The sequence below is a fragment of the Chrysemys picta genome, chromosome 3 (genome assembly GCF_011386835.1).
Source record: "Chrysemys picta bellii isolate R12L10 chromosome 3, ASM1138683v2, whole genome shotgun sequence".
Taxonomy (NCBI): Eukaryota; Metazoa; Chordata; order Testudines; family Emydidae; genus Chrysemys; species Chrysemys picta.
Window position 1 is genome coordinate 101,821,743 of NC_088793.1, and position 14,036 is coordinate 101,835,778.

Below are 14,036 nucleotides of genomic sequence, written 5' to 3' on the forward strand. Positions count from 1 at the left end.
GATGAGCCAAGCTGACTCCCACCCATCTCTCCTTCTGGAGCAGGTAGCTGAGTCCAGGGAGTTCTGGCACTTCCAAAATCTGCATTAAAATTGGTAAAAAAAAAACAAATAATGGCTTTTTTTTAAAACCCAGGGATTTTTCCATAAAAACTAGTTAAAACTGAAAACAAAGGGCCTTAAATATAGTGCAACAGTCCAGTGTGCCAAAGAGCATGAGGATATGGCACACAGAAGGTCATGGAGAAACTGCGAAAGGAAAGGGCTGTGGTAAGCATGACGAATGTTGGACTCATAATAGGAAACACAGGAAGTGAACAGGCCACATATCCTTGGGCAGCATGCTGAGTAGGTTCTATTCCTTGCATGCGTGTGCCTTTCTATCTGGCATTTATTATGCAGGATCAGGCCTGTAGTTATTTTATTTATTAATCCCATAGTTATCTAAAATTATAAAATATGTAATAGTATTTTGATATGCAGTTAACGTCAGGTTCATAATGCTCAGTTTTTTGCATGCTAGAAAAAACAAATTCCAGAAGTCAGTGAGACAAAGGCAACTGCTATTCAACAGTGATAAAAGATAAGTAGTCATAAAATAGTAGTCACAGTTGATTTATTTCTCAATATGCGATAATAATGAAATAGGCTGCTGTATATTTACTAAACAAAGCACAATTATAACAGGAAACAACACATCGGTTATTGTTTAGGTGGATGATGTTTCAGATGTTATTCTGAAATAACAATATCTAGTGTGGTTATGGTGGGTCCTTCTCATACCACCTCCCAAAAAGCGTCACTGTTAAAATTGGTTTAGATGTACCATTCTGACTGATCAAACGTCCATCACTTAATACCTAGTTGAAGAAGAGGATAATAAAATTACACCATTAACAAAGCAGCAATATTACATGGTGCACAAGTGACATGCATTTATAAGGTAAATGTTAAATAGTTTGAAGAAACAGTTTAATTAAGTAAAGTCTTGGAACCATAACATACAAAGCTAAATTGCTTTCTGAGGTCAATTGCTAAACCGAAAGGGCACCCAATACATGTCCCCCCTCTCCCCCCCCCATTATTGAAAAGTTTGTCTTAGCTTTGTTTTGACTTTGTTGCAATATTTTGTTACTTTCCCCTATGAGCCCCCTGAGAAGCTACTTTGAAGCAGCTCAAAGACATTCTCCTACCTGAAATTCGCCAGGCGCCAGCTGAACCTCACTGAGCAAGACTTCTGGGAAGACGTAACTAGTGCCAAATGTACCACTGAGAGAGAATGCTTCAAACCTGGTGTGAGCAGTAGCCACTGGCTCCCCACAGGTTTTCAAGTCTGTGCTTTTACACTTCAGTAGCGTGCATATCTATGGGAAAGAAAAAAGGAACACATTTAGGAGAATCATTTTACTAATGATAAAATTTGACTTTATTTTCCTCAAGACCAGATGGTACCAATTCAGCTCAATTCTTATGCCAACGATGCACTAAGTTAGTACATCAGAAACAACTTTTTGGATCAAAGAGTTTCCAACTCTCCAGCTCCTCTCCCCAGTATGGCTCTCCATACTGCTCTCCGCTCCCTCAAGTACTGCATACAAAGGCAGCGGTTTCTCTCTACCAGCTGGGTTTGGCCTTGTAGCCTTTCCAGATCCACCCACTCACTGGAAACCTCTGCTCCTACTTGACACTTTGTCCCCCTTCCTTTGTCCTATTCCACCCTAGACTGTTCCAGTTTTCTAGACCTTAGGCACTGACTCTGCTCCGGGGCTGGAGCACCCATGGAAAAAAATAGTGGGTGCTTCGTACCCACCAGTCACAGCTGTTTGGTGGCTGGGAGATGGGCTTGGGGAGGGTGGAGAGCAGTGGGCAGGGAAGGGTCCGGGGAGGGGGCAGAGCAGAGGTGGGAACAGGCAGAGTAAGGGCGGGACCTATGGGGAGGGGACAGAGCAAGGGCAGGGCCTCGGGAGAGGAGGGCAAAGCGGGGGCAGGAAGAGGCAGAGTGAGGGCCAGACCTCGGGGAAAGGGGCGGAGTGGGGGCCGGACCTCGGGGAAGAGGGAAGGTGGAGCACCCCAGGGAAAACTAAAAGTCAGCACCTTTGGCCTGGACCCTTTTTTATGCTCTCCCTAAGAGCCACCTCTAGAGTTTCCACTTGTTCTTCCCACTCCTCCATCGAAAAGTTGACTTTTTACCAATAAAACTAAGACAAGTTCTTTGATGGAAAGCTCAGGCAATCTTATACACATTATTAGCAACAAAATCACTTAGTGGCCTGGCTGGTGGTCTATCAGAAGTTAATTTGGATGTCTCCATCCAATCCTTGGTGGATAGGTGTCTACATAATAAAGCCAGCACCTCAGAAGAGATGCCAAGGTTGGAATAGGTACAGAGACTGACTTAGCCTTTTATTCCCAGAGACAATCCCTCCAGGTTGGGGTTGATGTGTATCAGAGGGTAACGTGAGGCAGCATAAACTGCTGTAGCTTGTTTTATGGAGAAATAAAAGACTTGGTCCACAGCACTGGACATTCGGCAAGAACTAAAATAATTTTATCAGTGGACCAAACATCAAAGTGACTTTTTGAAAATGTATCAAAGGAGATATAGGGTGGCTAAAACATCAAGACACATAATGGGATTATCATCTGTGACAACTGGTAAGGAAAGTGGTTGGTGATAGGTAGACTAAAGTAAATCTAAAAAGGACCTGTCAGTAATTAGCCAATGCAATAGATTTGCTCAAAAAACAAAGGATGGCCCGTATTATGTAATGTGACTAAACAAATTAATATTTCCAGCAAGATAGCATTTAATGGTCAATCACAGTCTTTCCCAAATGTTTGGTTAACAGAGCAAAACCTTGGACATTTCCAATAAAACTTTATGCTTTACATATACTTCATTGACATGACATGGCAAATAAGAAAAAACTCAATCTTTGTGAATTCAACTGAGTAAAATGTCTTGTACATTTGAATGCAATCAACTGATATTTTAAAAATAATCATCAGATAAAGATCAACTCTGATGAAAGAGACAGAAAAAGATTGTTGCGTTCTAATTTTCAAAGTCTCTAACAGCATCTCAAAGACATCTTTCTGCTACTTACCATCCTGAAGTCTGTCTCTAAGACAACATAGTGAACAATGCAAATGGTGAAGTGAATGGGGGGCGGGGGAGGGAAGAGAGAGAAAGGGGTGGAGAATATAAAGATCCATTATATTGTGGAATAATTTATTACCATACAAGATCAATTCCCTCTTGTCACATGAACTCTGAGTTTGTACCCAGGGCCATTCCAAGACTTGCTACTTTTGGCATGAAGGGCAAGCAGACTCATTAGAAATTACAGGATCAACTCATCACTAGCAACCAAAGGGCTATGCAGGGGAACATGAGAAAACACCATTGTCCCTTTTTTCCTCCCAGGAACCAAAAGCATCTCCCATGCAAAGATGTCTCATAAACATATATATGAAGTATTCCACATGTCCCCAAAAATAAGCTTTACCTGTAAATAGTATTCTCCTTCAACAACATGAAGGCCATCAAAAGCACCCAGCACATAAACTTCATCTTCTTGCTTCTCCACCATCCTGTAGCTCAAATGACAGCAAAGATCTTTCTGGCAAACTGTATGATTTCCTTCAGGCTTAGTGAGTTCAGTGAAGGTGAAGTTATCAAAGAAAATGACTCCACTGAAATTACGGTCATCTGGTGAGAATCGTTTGACACTTGTGGCATACGCGCTCCAGTTAACAGTAGAAGGGTAGGTGGGAGAAAGACGAGGTTGTGAACGCAGTTCCGCAACCAAGAGGTGACCGTTCTCTGTTTCCATATTGTAATGATATGCCCTGGGTCCTTCAGGTGCATAGATACCACTCCCTGTGAGTGACAGACAGAATTTTCAGTCCAAAAGAATCAGCTATTTGAATGATATTGTCCTTTTCATTTTTCCCAATGCTGTTTTGTTCTATTATGATGTTTAGAACATTACCAAAAATTAACCTCCCAAATTAAACCTTTAAGAACTCAAGTCTTTTCTTACAATTCCGAGAGAAGGGACAGGGTGCATTAGGGTGACCAGATAGCAAGTGTGAAAAATTGGGACAGGGTTAATAGGTGCCTATACAAGACAAAGCCCCAATATTGGGATTGTCCCTATAAAATTGGGACATCTGGTCATCCTAGGGTGCATGGTTTTCTTATTGAGGGAGGGGGCCAGATTCTCCACTGTGGCTGAGATCTCCTCAGCACAACAGAAGGGGGATGGGCATGGCAACATGGAATGCTGTCTGGCTCTCTGATTCTCTGCTCAGCTTGACCCCACTGCAGAACAAAGCAGTTTGAGGGCTGCTCTGACCTATGCTAGATGACAACAGACCCAAAAGGGCCAACCACCGGCCTAGAACAGCCAGAGCCCAAAGCACTCACCCTGCAGCCCTACCCCAGGGCTGGCAGGGGGATGGCATAGGAGCTGGCTATGCTGGCTTTACCCCAGTTGAGAACTCCACATTAGGGGAATCTGGCTGACCAGATAAAGCCAAATCCAGGAGAGAAACTGGACCATTTATTAGAGTATTGGATTCCATGCCACACCTATATACTTTCCTGAAGCTCTTCACCTCTGCCAATCAGAATGGATCATGAGGGACAAAATATCAGATGTTCTCAGCATGACACTCCAGTCAGCACTATGTAAGAGTTTCTATGCAAGGGATGAATCCTATGACAGGCATCCCATATTCATTCATTCATAGAATTTAAGACCAGAAGGCACTATTATTATCACCATCTAGTCTGAGGTCCTTCAAAGCATAGGCCTTAGGACTTCCATTCTTTAATTCCTGCTTCAAGTCCATCAGCTGGGGATGAAGAAGAGCATATCTTCTTGAAATCATCCAATCTTGATTTAAAGATTTCCAGTGATGGAGAATCCATCAGAATCCTTGGTAAATTGTTCCAATGGTTAATCACCCTCATGGTTAAAAAATTGTCCTCGTTCCTAGCCTGAATTTGTCAAGCTTCAACTTCCACCCATTGGATCTGGTTACCTTTATCTGCTAGATTGATAAGCCCTCATATCACAGATGAGGGCGAGACTGGGAGACATCCCTTCTATTTCAGACAATGTGAATATGATCAGTGACCCAACCCTGAAATCGTGCAAGCATGAGATCTAATAGGTTTCAAAATGTAAACGTGGCCCTTGGCTAAAAGATCATATTCCATCTGCTTAGTTCTCAGTAAACACAAAGTCACATTGTTTTAAAAGAAGTGGGTGAAGAACAGTGCTCCTGTGACAGCCCTGACAACTTGGTTTGAAGGGTCTGAACATTACTGAATGGTGCTACAAACCTAGTCTTGCATTTGGTTAGTATAAATGGAATCTTGCATGCTGGTTTTCATTTATTACCCAGTGTTACGACTGTATTTTATAGTAATCCAGAATGAGTCTTGTTCTTTAGCTGTTGAAAACTTTGTATGAACTAGCTGAACTAGAGAGCATTTGAGGGTGACGTATTGAGAAAGGAGATTGAAGAGGACTGTTTATCAGCAAAAAGCAAGATTTAATAGTTCAAGGAAGCCAAGCAAAGAAGCTGCAAGATTTTGTTCATGCATAGCAAGTCAGTAAAAAGAACTAAGGAAGTTCCTGAGAAGCTAGGAAGGAGAGAAGAAAAAAAAAAAAAAACACAGTGAGTTTTGCTGTGCCCTCATTTGGCATCAGGAATATTGAGGCTAGGAATAAGGCTACCACAGGGGTTTTTGGCTTCAGAAGAAATACATTGTGCAGCATAAAACAATCTCAAAGAAGAGATAGAGACTAAAGATCCAGTATTACAAAGATAATTTACCTTACCCCAAACAGCAAATTACCTGTCATAGCCAGGCTGGTGTTGTGTGTATCAGCCGCAAGGAAATTGACACCCATCCCCATAGCCCAGGCAGAGTGGAATTCAATAGCAGTCAAATGTGGTAGGACATTCATCCAAGCAGTGGGAAACAGCACAGTATCCACATGTAATTTGCTCACCAGAGTCACAGCTGGGTCATGAAAAAGTATGTCAAAGCAAGTGAAAATGCCAAACTTTCCAAAGGATGTGTTGAAAGTGACAATCTCTGGCTCCTTGGGCGAATCAAACTGAGTTTCTGACATAAAGAGATTATACTGACAAAACAAACCATAGGGGAAAAAACTGTTAAAAGGCACCTAATGCAATAGCCTGGAAACATTTTATAAAACTGCTAAAGGCAACCTGCATTATTTAAAAAAAAAAAAAAATCTAAAAGCCTTCATATTGAACATGTAAAAGTACATCTACACTGCAACAAAAAAACCATGGCACCAAGTCTCAAAGGCTGGGTCAGCTGGCTTGGGGTCACGGAGTTTGGGCTGTGGGACAAAAATGGCAGCATAGACATTTGAGCCTGGGCCTGAAACCCCACAAGGGGGTGGATCTCTGAGCCTGATCTGAATGTCTGCAATTTTTGGCCTCACAGCCCGAGTCCGAGTCAGCTGGTTTGGTCCAGCCCTGCGGCCGTGATGCAGGTCTTTTATTGCAGTGTAAACATACCCCAAGTTTCCAAGTCCATCCCAATAACTGGTTGAGTGAAGCCTGATCTAACATTCTACTCAACGGTATTTCTCCGTCTGTTATGCGATAACTTTTGAACACCACACTAGATCCACTCCAAAATTTCAGGGGATGTTCTAAGCATCAGTGGTCAGAACCCTATTGATTTTGCTAAAAATCAGGAAAGCCAGAAGGGGGGTAAAGGGAGATATAGGGTTAGTAAAGCTAGCAGCTTTAACCACGTTTGCAATTGTTTGTAAATCAAAGAACTGGTTGATGACAGCCATTAACACCTTCCAGACTAGCAGCACTCTTCTGCCCCCATCCCATTTCAACTAATCCTCCCAATGCAGTTTAAAAATGAAGTAAAGTTTTTTTACCCACGAAAGTTTATGCCCAAATAAATCTGTTAGTTTTTAAGGTGCCACCGGACTCCTTGTTGTTTTTGTGGATATAGACTAACATGGCTACCCCCTGATATTTAAAAATGTTGACACCTTGCGAGATTTTCCTCCCAAACTGACAGAAAAGAACAGTGTCATGTTATTTCTTACCTTATGGTAGCGTGCCACCAATTTCCCTTCTGAGTCAAAGACAACATTAGTATTGTATTGGTAGTGTCCATTGCTGGGGCACTTGGGATCACTGCAATTACATGGCTTCTTGTCTCCAATATTGGCAACCACATAGATAGAGTTGTTTCTTGCCATGCAGCTGAGCCTTTCCTGCACTGCCGCCGGAGCAAATCTAGTTCATTTTTGGCAAAAGGAAAATACACAAAACAAAAAATAGACCAGATCAAACTAAATTCAAAGCTGAAAAAAATGAGAAAATAGACTTCAAAGTTATTTTAATGGAACACTGGCGTTTAGAGCAGCAGCTGTTACGGAGCAGCTGAGTACTAGGAGGCCTTTCGACAGATATTGCTTATTTTTTAATTCTGCAATTGGAGCTGTGCAGGTATGCTATCAGAATTCAGGACAGCTCCTTGACCTCAGTGGACTTCTGCAGGGGTGGAAGGGTCTGCCCTCAACAATCCTATAACAGGATTGAGGCCTTAGAATGTCAGCTGCGTGGAACATGGTGTGCATCTCCCTAGGTATTTGTACAGATGGGGGCTATTACTGTACAGCTGAATGTAGCATGGATTTTTCAGGTCAATTTGAAACAAAATCAATTTTTTCCTAAATTTGTCATCAAATTGAAAAAACTAAAACCAGTTTTCAAATATTTTATGTTTTTGATTCATTTTGAGTGGACTCAAAATTTTTAGTTTTATATTTTGATTCAGACATGTTGGGGTGTTTTCATCGTGTATGCATGTATGTGTGTGTGTGCGCTTTAAATTGGCCAAATTTTAATTTATTTTGAAATGAAAAGTAGGAATGAAGCATTTTGACTTTATCAAAAAACGTTTTGTTTTTCTTAGCTGTAACTATTTGTCAAGTTTGTGAATAGTTTCAGAGTACCAAAAAATGCATTTTTCAATGAAAAATCTACTTGTTGAAAAAATTCCTCTCAACTTTGTATTACAGTATAAATATTTAACACTAAGAAATGCATTTTGAATCCCTCTCCTTGACGTGCTTTTTGTTTAATGGGAAGGAATGGAGGAACAGGGCCTGCTTTATTTATTCTTCGTGGCTCTCCCAGATAGTGCGTCTCTCTTCACATGTATAATCATAGGCTGGTTTTTACACTGATCTTCAAAACATCAGCAGCAAACTTTACCTGTCACTATAAATATAATGCATTATAAAAAAAACAATTAAAACTATAGCCAGGATGATGGCTCATGGGGCAGAGTTCAAGTGTGTCCAAAATATACTTCATCTCAAACTACTAAAATTGGTTCATCTGTCCCTTTAAATGAAAAAGAATGGAGAGAGACTTCTGTGGTGCTACTTACTAGCAAATTGTTAAACACACACAACATTTTCCCTTTAGAAATTCATGGAAATGTTCAATGTCTTGCATCTGAAGAAGTGAGGTTCTTACCCACGAAAGCTTATGCTCCCAGTACTTCTGTTAGTCTCAAAGGTGCCACAGGACCCTCTGTTGCTTTTTACAGATTCAGACTAACACGGCTACCCCTCTGATACTTGACGCAAATGCTCTGAGAATTCCTCATGAATCTTGGGACACATGCAGGATTGAAATATCAAACCCCTTGCCCCTTCAGCAGGCTGACAACAGACTTGAGAGTTCAATATCTGGGAACACGATGATCTATTACTTGGTGTCATTCCAGAGCCTAGGGGATGGCAGAATCCCATATAACCCTCATCTTTAAAAGTCTCGTCTTTCACGCAATGAGGACAGAAATGCATGTAAAATTATACACAAGGGCTATACGGCTCTATAAGGAGCCTATATTTTACAAATTGGATTTAAGTGAGATCCTATGTAAACTAATACAAACGTTAATCCTTTCACAAATATTCTAATCCATTTAGAGGCATGGCTTACATACCAAAAGGCATACTGTCTGCTCCTACAAACAAAAAAATTAGTTAAAAACCAATTAAAGATGGTTAAGCCCAATACCAGCCATGCAAAACCTTGGAAGCAATGAAAGCTCCAGTTAAGGTGTATTTAATATACTATACCCCCCCACCACACAGACAGCACATTCACTGGTACTGTCAATCAGCTGCCAGGGGTACAATCATACCCGACCCCGGCAACGTACGTGGGGGCTAGTATGAGCCACTGCCCATGCCACTGAGGCCACTCTGCTACTTTTAGATCATGAGCTCAAGCCGAGCTTTTGTACATACCTCTAAAGCTCTTCATAGCTTCCCTCCCCCCCAAGCTCCCTATCTGCACTTGTATCTTATGTTATTCCTTTGCCTCTTCTGTTCCACCAACAATGCCAATTTTGATAACCCAGGTTATCTACTTCTCCTACGAGCATTTTTCCATGCTGCCTCTAATGCCTAGTACCTTGGCTGAACTAGTTTGTAACGCCACTACCCTGTCTTCCTTGAAATCCCTCTTCAAGACCCTCTTCTACCAGAGTAAAGTGCCAAGAATACCTTTATAAATAAACAAACCCTGAAAATTGTACCTGCAGTTTGCCTATGCAGCCCTGTGTTCCCATCACAGTTACAGTTATCCTTCCCCTCCTCCATTCCCTCAGCCTGTTACACACTTGTGCCTTGTCTTAACTTAGGGTGAAAAACCTGTTTGGGGCAGGGACAAGCTCTTACTAGGGGCCCTAATCTGATTGGTGCCTCTAGGTGCTATAAGTAATAATAAAGCTATCAACTCAACTTCCTGCAGCACTCTGATGTTCTTTAGACATCTCCCATCCAGCTACTCCCCACACCGCATCTCCATCATGTGGTAATCTCAGATAAACTCACATATAAATTGTGTTTGGAAAAATATACAAAAAGGAGATTAGAATGGGAATTGGCAAATTCTAGCAGCAGAATCTTCTCCAAACATAATAATGTTGTTATCTCATAACCTTTCACCCAGAGTTGTGCATTGCTGCTCAACTAAGGAGTTCATCTTGATAACTACCTGCATAGGTGCTGACTCTGTGGGTGTTCCATAGAAAAAAAATGGTGGGTGAAGCCCCCCATGATCAGCTCCTCCCTCAGCACCTCTTGCCAGCTGGCAGGCCCCACCAATCAGCTGCTTCCCACTCCCCGCCAGCGATCAGCTGTTCAGCGGCATGGAGGAAACACTGGGGGAGGGAGAGGATGAGGGCAGGGTGCACTCAGGGGAGGGGCAGAATAGGGCAGGAATTGGTGGGGTGATGGTGGAGCGGGGAAGGAAGAGGCGGAGTGGGGGGCTAGGGAAAGGGGTGGAGTGGGGGTGGGGTCTGGGGCAGAGCGGGGGTCGAGCACCTTGGGCAACTCAGAAAGATGGTGCCTTTGACTGCCTGGTTGATAAAGTGCTTATCATTAGCTGAATTGCCTGTTCAGTTAGTCAGGACATTTTAGACATTAGGTTATTTAACTGTTGTGTACAATAATGTTGGAGTCAAATTTAAAAGACCTCTCAAGTCTTTTGCATTTCTCATTAATCCACTCCTCTTCAGACCATTAACACAGTATTTTAAAGCTATTTGGAAGACACTGCATAAGGGATACCTTTCAGGGTCAGTGCATGGAATCCAGTTCACCTGTGGATCTGGGATGTCTTCAAGATAGGGGAAAATGGTGTCTCTTTTGAAGACCCAGCCGTAAATGCCATCTTCAGGAGTCACAATGATGTGTGCACCCTGAAACAACAGCTAAATTAAGCGCTTGCCACCAGGAACAGAACAAATAACTACGAAAATCAAGAGTCAATACCTGTTGGGCTGCTGCTTTGATGGCCCCTTCCAAAACATCCAAATTTTTGTTCATTAGTGTCAAAGCATCCTCAGATGAAACAGGACTCCCAGTGACTTCTGGCAATATAACAGCGTGCTCATACACGGCTGCAATGTAGCTGTCCAAGGCAAAGACCTGAAGGATTGAGAGTATAAAAACCGTAGCATATATGTAAGGCTGGAACATGATCATTGCTGAAGCTCAGTGGTAAATGGAAAACAGAGCAAGTTTCTGAAGGATAAAGGAGAAAAGAAGACAGGTGGCAAAGTCCAGCTTTCTTCTTAGTTTACTTTGGCAACAATTCTCTGTGAAATTATCTGGGAAAACACAGCATTGTGCAATAAGATTACCAAGGCTAAAGAAACATATTGCAACAACAAACCATCTACACAGCTAAACAGGGAAGTGATATTCACTGAATCACTGACATGAGAATAACTGTGCCAAAGGAACACACTAAATGACATCTGTCTAGAAACAGTGGCCCAAATTTTGCTTTGCTATAACTTGCAATTCCACTGACTTCAGTAGACTTGTGCAGAGTAGAATTTGTACCAAGTTTGTACTTTGGGTCCAGTCCAACTCTCACTAAGCCTGATACTAGACAAACATGAGCAATTCACACAGGTAGTAGTTTGAATTGTATATTGTCTTGTCTTTTGTAGCAGCTGCCCTCAGAATAATCATTAACACACAATTTTGTAAAGTGACAAGGAAGGCCACAGAATGTATCTCAGAACTGATCCAAGAACACAGAGCTGTCAGGAGCCCAAATTAACCTAGAGTAGGCCAAAATCTGAACAATAATTTATGCTGCTCTTTTAAACATAGCTGGGGAACTTAAATACATCTTGAACTAAATCCAGCTCACCTCGCTCACATGAGTAGTCCCAGTCTCAGTGAGCAAAATGAAGACAGTTTGTCCTCTTTAGTTTTGTTTACACTAGGGCAGCTAAACCTACAGGGAATGACTGCAAAGACCAAAGTTCAGCCTCTACTTTGGCTAGAGCGGGTCAACAAATTTTCTGGCAAATAGTTTTCCTTTGGAAAATGCTATTTCAACAAAATCCCACTGGAATATGTTGATTCCACTGAAACTAGCAACAAAATCAGTCAGGCAAACTGACTGACTAGCTTGCCCTGCCTGGTTCCTTGATAGCCTACCTGCCAGCTGGCCAGGCGTCTAGCAGGCTGCTCAATTCCCAGGATCCCACTTTAACGGGTTGTCTGGGTGGCGAACTCCCTGGCTGTTTTTCTCCCTTCCCAGAATTTTTTTTAAAAAAAAGCTGTTCTGTGCAGAAATTTTCATTTCCAACTTCTTGTTCCAATTCAAAATAATTATTTTTTAGCAATGTGACCTTTCCCATGGAATTAAATAGCCAGTTCCTGCTCATATCCAATATTGGAAGGAAGGGTTCTGGACTGCAGGGAACAGAACCGACTGCCTGGCTGAAGCTTACAGCAGACTCTCATTGCTGTGTCATGCCATGTTTAATTTATAATCATTTTTGTTGTTAAATATAAGCTCTCCGTACCTTATTAAGAACACTACAAAACCAGCATCGAACATGGTTTTAAAGCAGTGTTGAGCACAGTTTGTCTTTGGCTGTGCTTAGTTAAAATGTTCAGCACTAATTTAGATACACTATTGCTAACAAGAGGTCTAGAGAAGGATGTCAGCTGTTCAGTTTTTGGCAGCAGATATGATCCTTTAAAAAGGAAGCAAAAAGGAAGCAACTAATATTTCATGACGTTTTTGGTAACTTGGAAGCCTCCCTGAAACGAGTTCATTTTTTTCCATTGGCATGGAAAACTAAGAACCCCAGCTGTAGCTCCTCACACTTGGTCAGGTGACAGGGTGGCCCAGCCTTATGGTCACAGCAGGTGCGGGAAACCAAGCATCGGAACTAGGGACTAAGGGTGGACCCAGAGTCAGCAGTCAGAAACTAGAGCTGAAGGTCAAAGTGGAGGTGAGGAACTGAAACAAACAGTAACACAGGAGCAGTCACAGTGTTGGGCATGAGCACGGAGCAGGCAGCGAGGAGCTGCTGCTGCTGGATTAAGAGCCAGCCTACTGGCCTCTCCAGCCAATCAGGCAGTCTGCTGCAGGCTGGCTGTACTGATGAGGCTGCCTGGAGACTAGCTGTGTTGTGCCTGATTCCGGACACACATTCATATGTGGCCAAATGTGAGTGTTTTAGTTGAACAAAAATAGACAGAATAAAAGGGTAAATTGACAAATATTTATAGAAATGATCATACTTTTCAAACTACTTGGTTATGCATACTGTCATGTTCTGGGGTGCAGTTCAGAGCAGTCAGAAGTTGTGTCACTGCCTGCCCTGCAGCTTTGGGTGCCTCACAATGCTTTGCTGTTGTAGCTCCCAACCAGCCTATGAGCATGCAGGTCACACCCTGAGTTTCTGTCTGTGTGCTAGACAGCTCTGGTTCAGTGGCTCTGAACCAATCATCCTGTCTTCAGTCCCACTGCCCCACTCTGGCTTCTACCAGCCTTGGTTACTACTTGCAGGGTGACCCCAATACACTCCCAATCCTGGACTTCCCCAAAATTGCATGTTCTGCAATGTCCAGTCCTCTCCTGGACAGTTCAGAGAAATACAATAGCTCGTTTGTATTTCTAAAGACACAAGTATCAGGGGGTAGCCGTGTTAGTCTGTATCCACAAAAACAACAAGGAATCCAGTGGCACCTTAAAGACTAACAGATATATTTGGGCATAAGCTTTCATGGGTAAAAAACCCCTCACTTCTTCAGATGCAAGGAGCCATAACCCTCCCACTTTTTGAAAGTGGATGGGCCTGGCCCAGTCCACTTTTCACCAGGGCAGACCCTGCCCCCTTCCCCTCCTCTTCCGCCAAAGGCCCCACCCCCGGGCAGGTAGAGGGTTCGCTGCGGCTCCCCACAGCTTCCTGCCTGGCTCTTATCATGGCCGGGCTGCGGCTCTGAGGCCCCCCGGATGGAGCTGGGTTGGGGAGAGCTGCGTGGGCAGCTGTGGAGAGCCTGGGTCCCTCCACCTGCCCCAGGCAGGGGGCTGCCTTCACCTCCACCTTGGGTGGGGGCCCCTGGCCCTCCCCACTTTTGGGAGGGCTCCAGCATCTTGCCCTGGGCTGGGGC

The 14,036-nt window shown here is 42.9% G+C and overlaps 1 protein-coding gene across 1 annotated transcript; it reads right to left on the reverse strand.

Moving 5' to 3' along the window:
- Nucleotides 1-596: 596 nt before the first annotated feature.
- On the reverse strand, nucleotides 597-11,200 carry LOC101933999 (pantetheinase). The gene is made up of 7 exons (XM_042848175.2): nucleotides 10,881-11,200; nucleotides 10,677-10,807; nucleotides 7,125-7,317; nucleotides 5,873-6,164; nucleotides 3,507-3,880; nucleotides 1,191-1,361; nucleotides 597-857 (listed from the first exon to the last, which is right to left on the reverse strand). Exons 1-7 carry the CDS (start codon nucleotides 11,091-11,093, stop codon nucleotides 759-761), a joined length of 1,473 nt encoding a protein of 490 aa, XP_042704109.1. The 5' UTR covers nucleotides 11,094-11,200; the 3' UTR covers nucleotides 597-758.
- Between the last annotated feature and the right edge of the window lie 2,836 nt (nucleotides 11,201-14,036).

Excerpts from the sequence above, each read along its gene's own strand:
- LOC101933999 (XM_042848175.2), bottom strand. The coding sequence starts at position 11,093 with ATGATCATGTTCCAGCCTTACATATATGCTACGGTTTTTATACTCTCA. Across the intron at positions 3,881-5,872 it reads CACCAGCCTGGCTATGACAG|GGAGTGGTATCTATGCACCT; the intron begins GTAATTTGCTGT and ends TGTCACTCACAG. Across the intron at positions 858-1,190 it reads TGGCGCCTGGCGAATTTCAG|GTATTAAGTGATGGACGTTT; the intron begins GTAGGAGAATGT and ends TTCTTCAACTAG.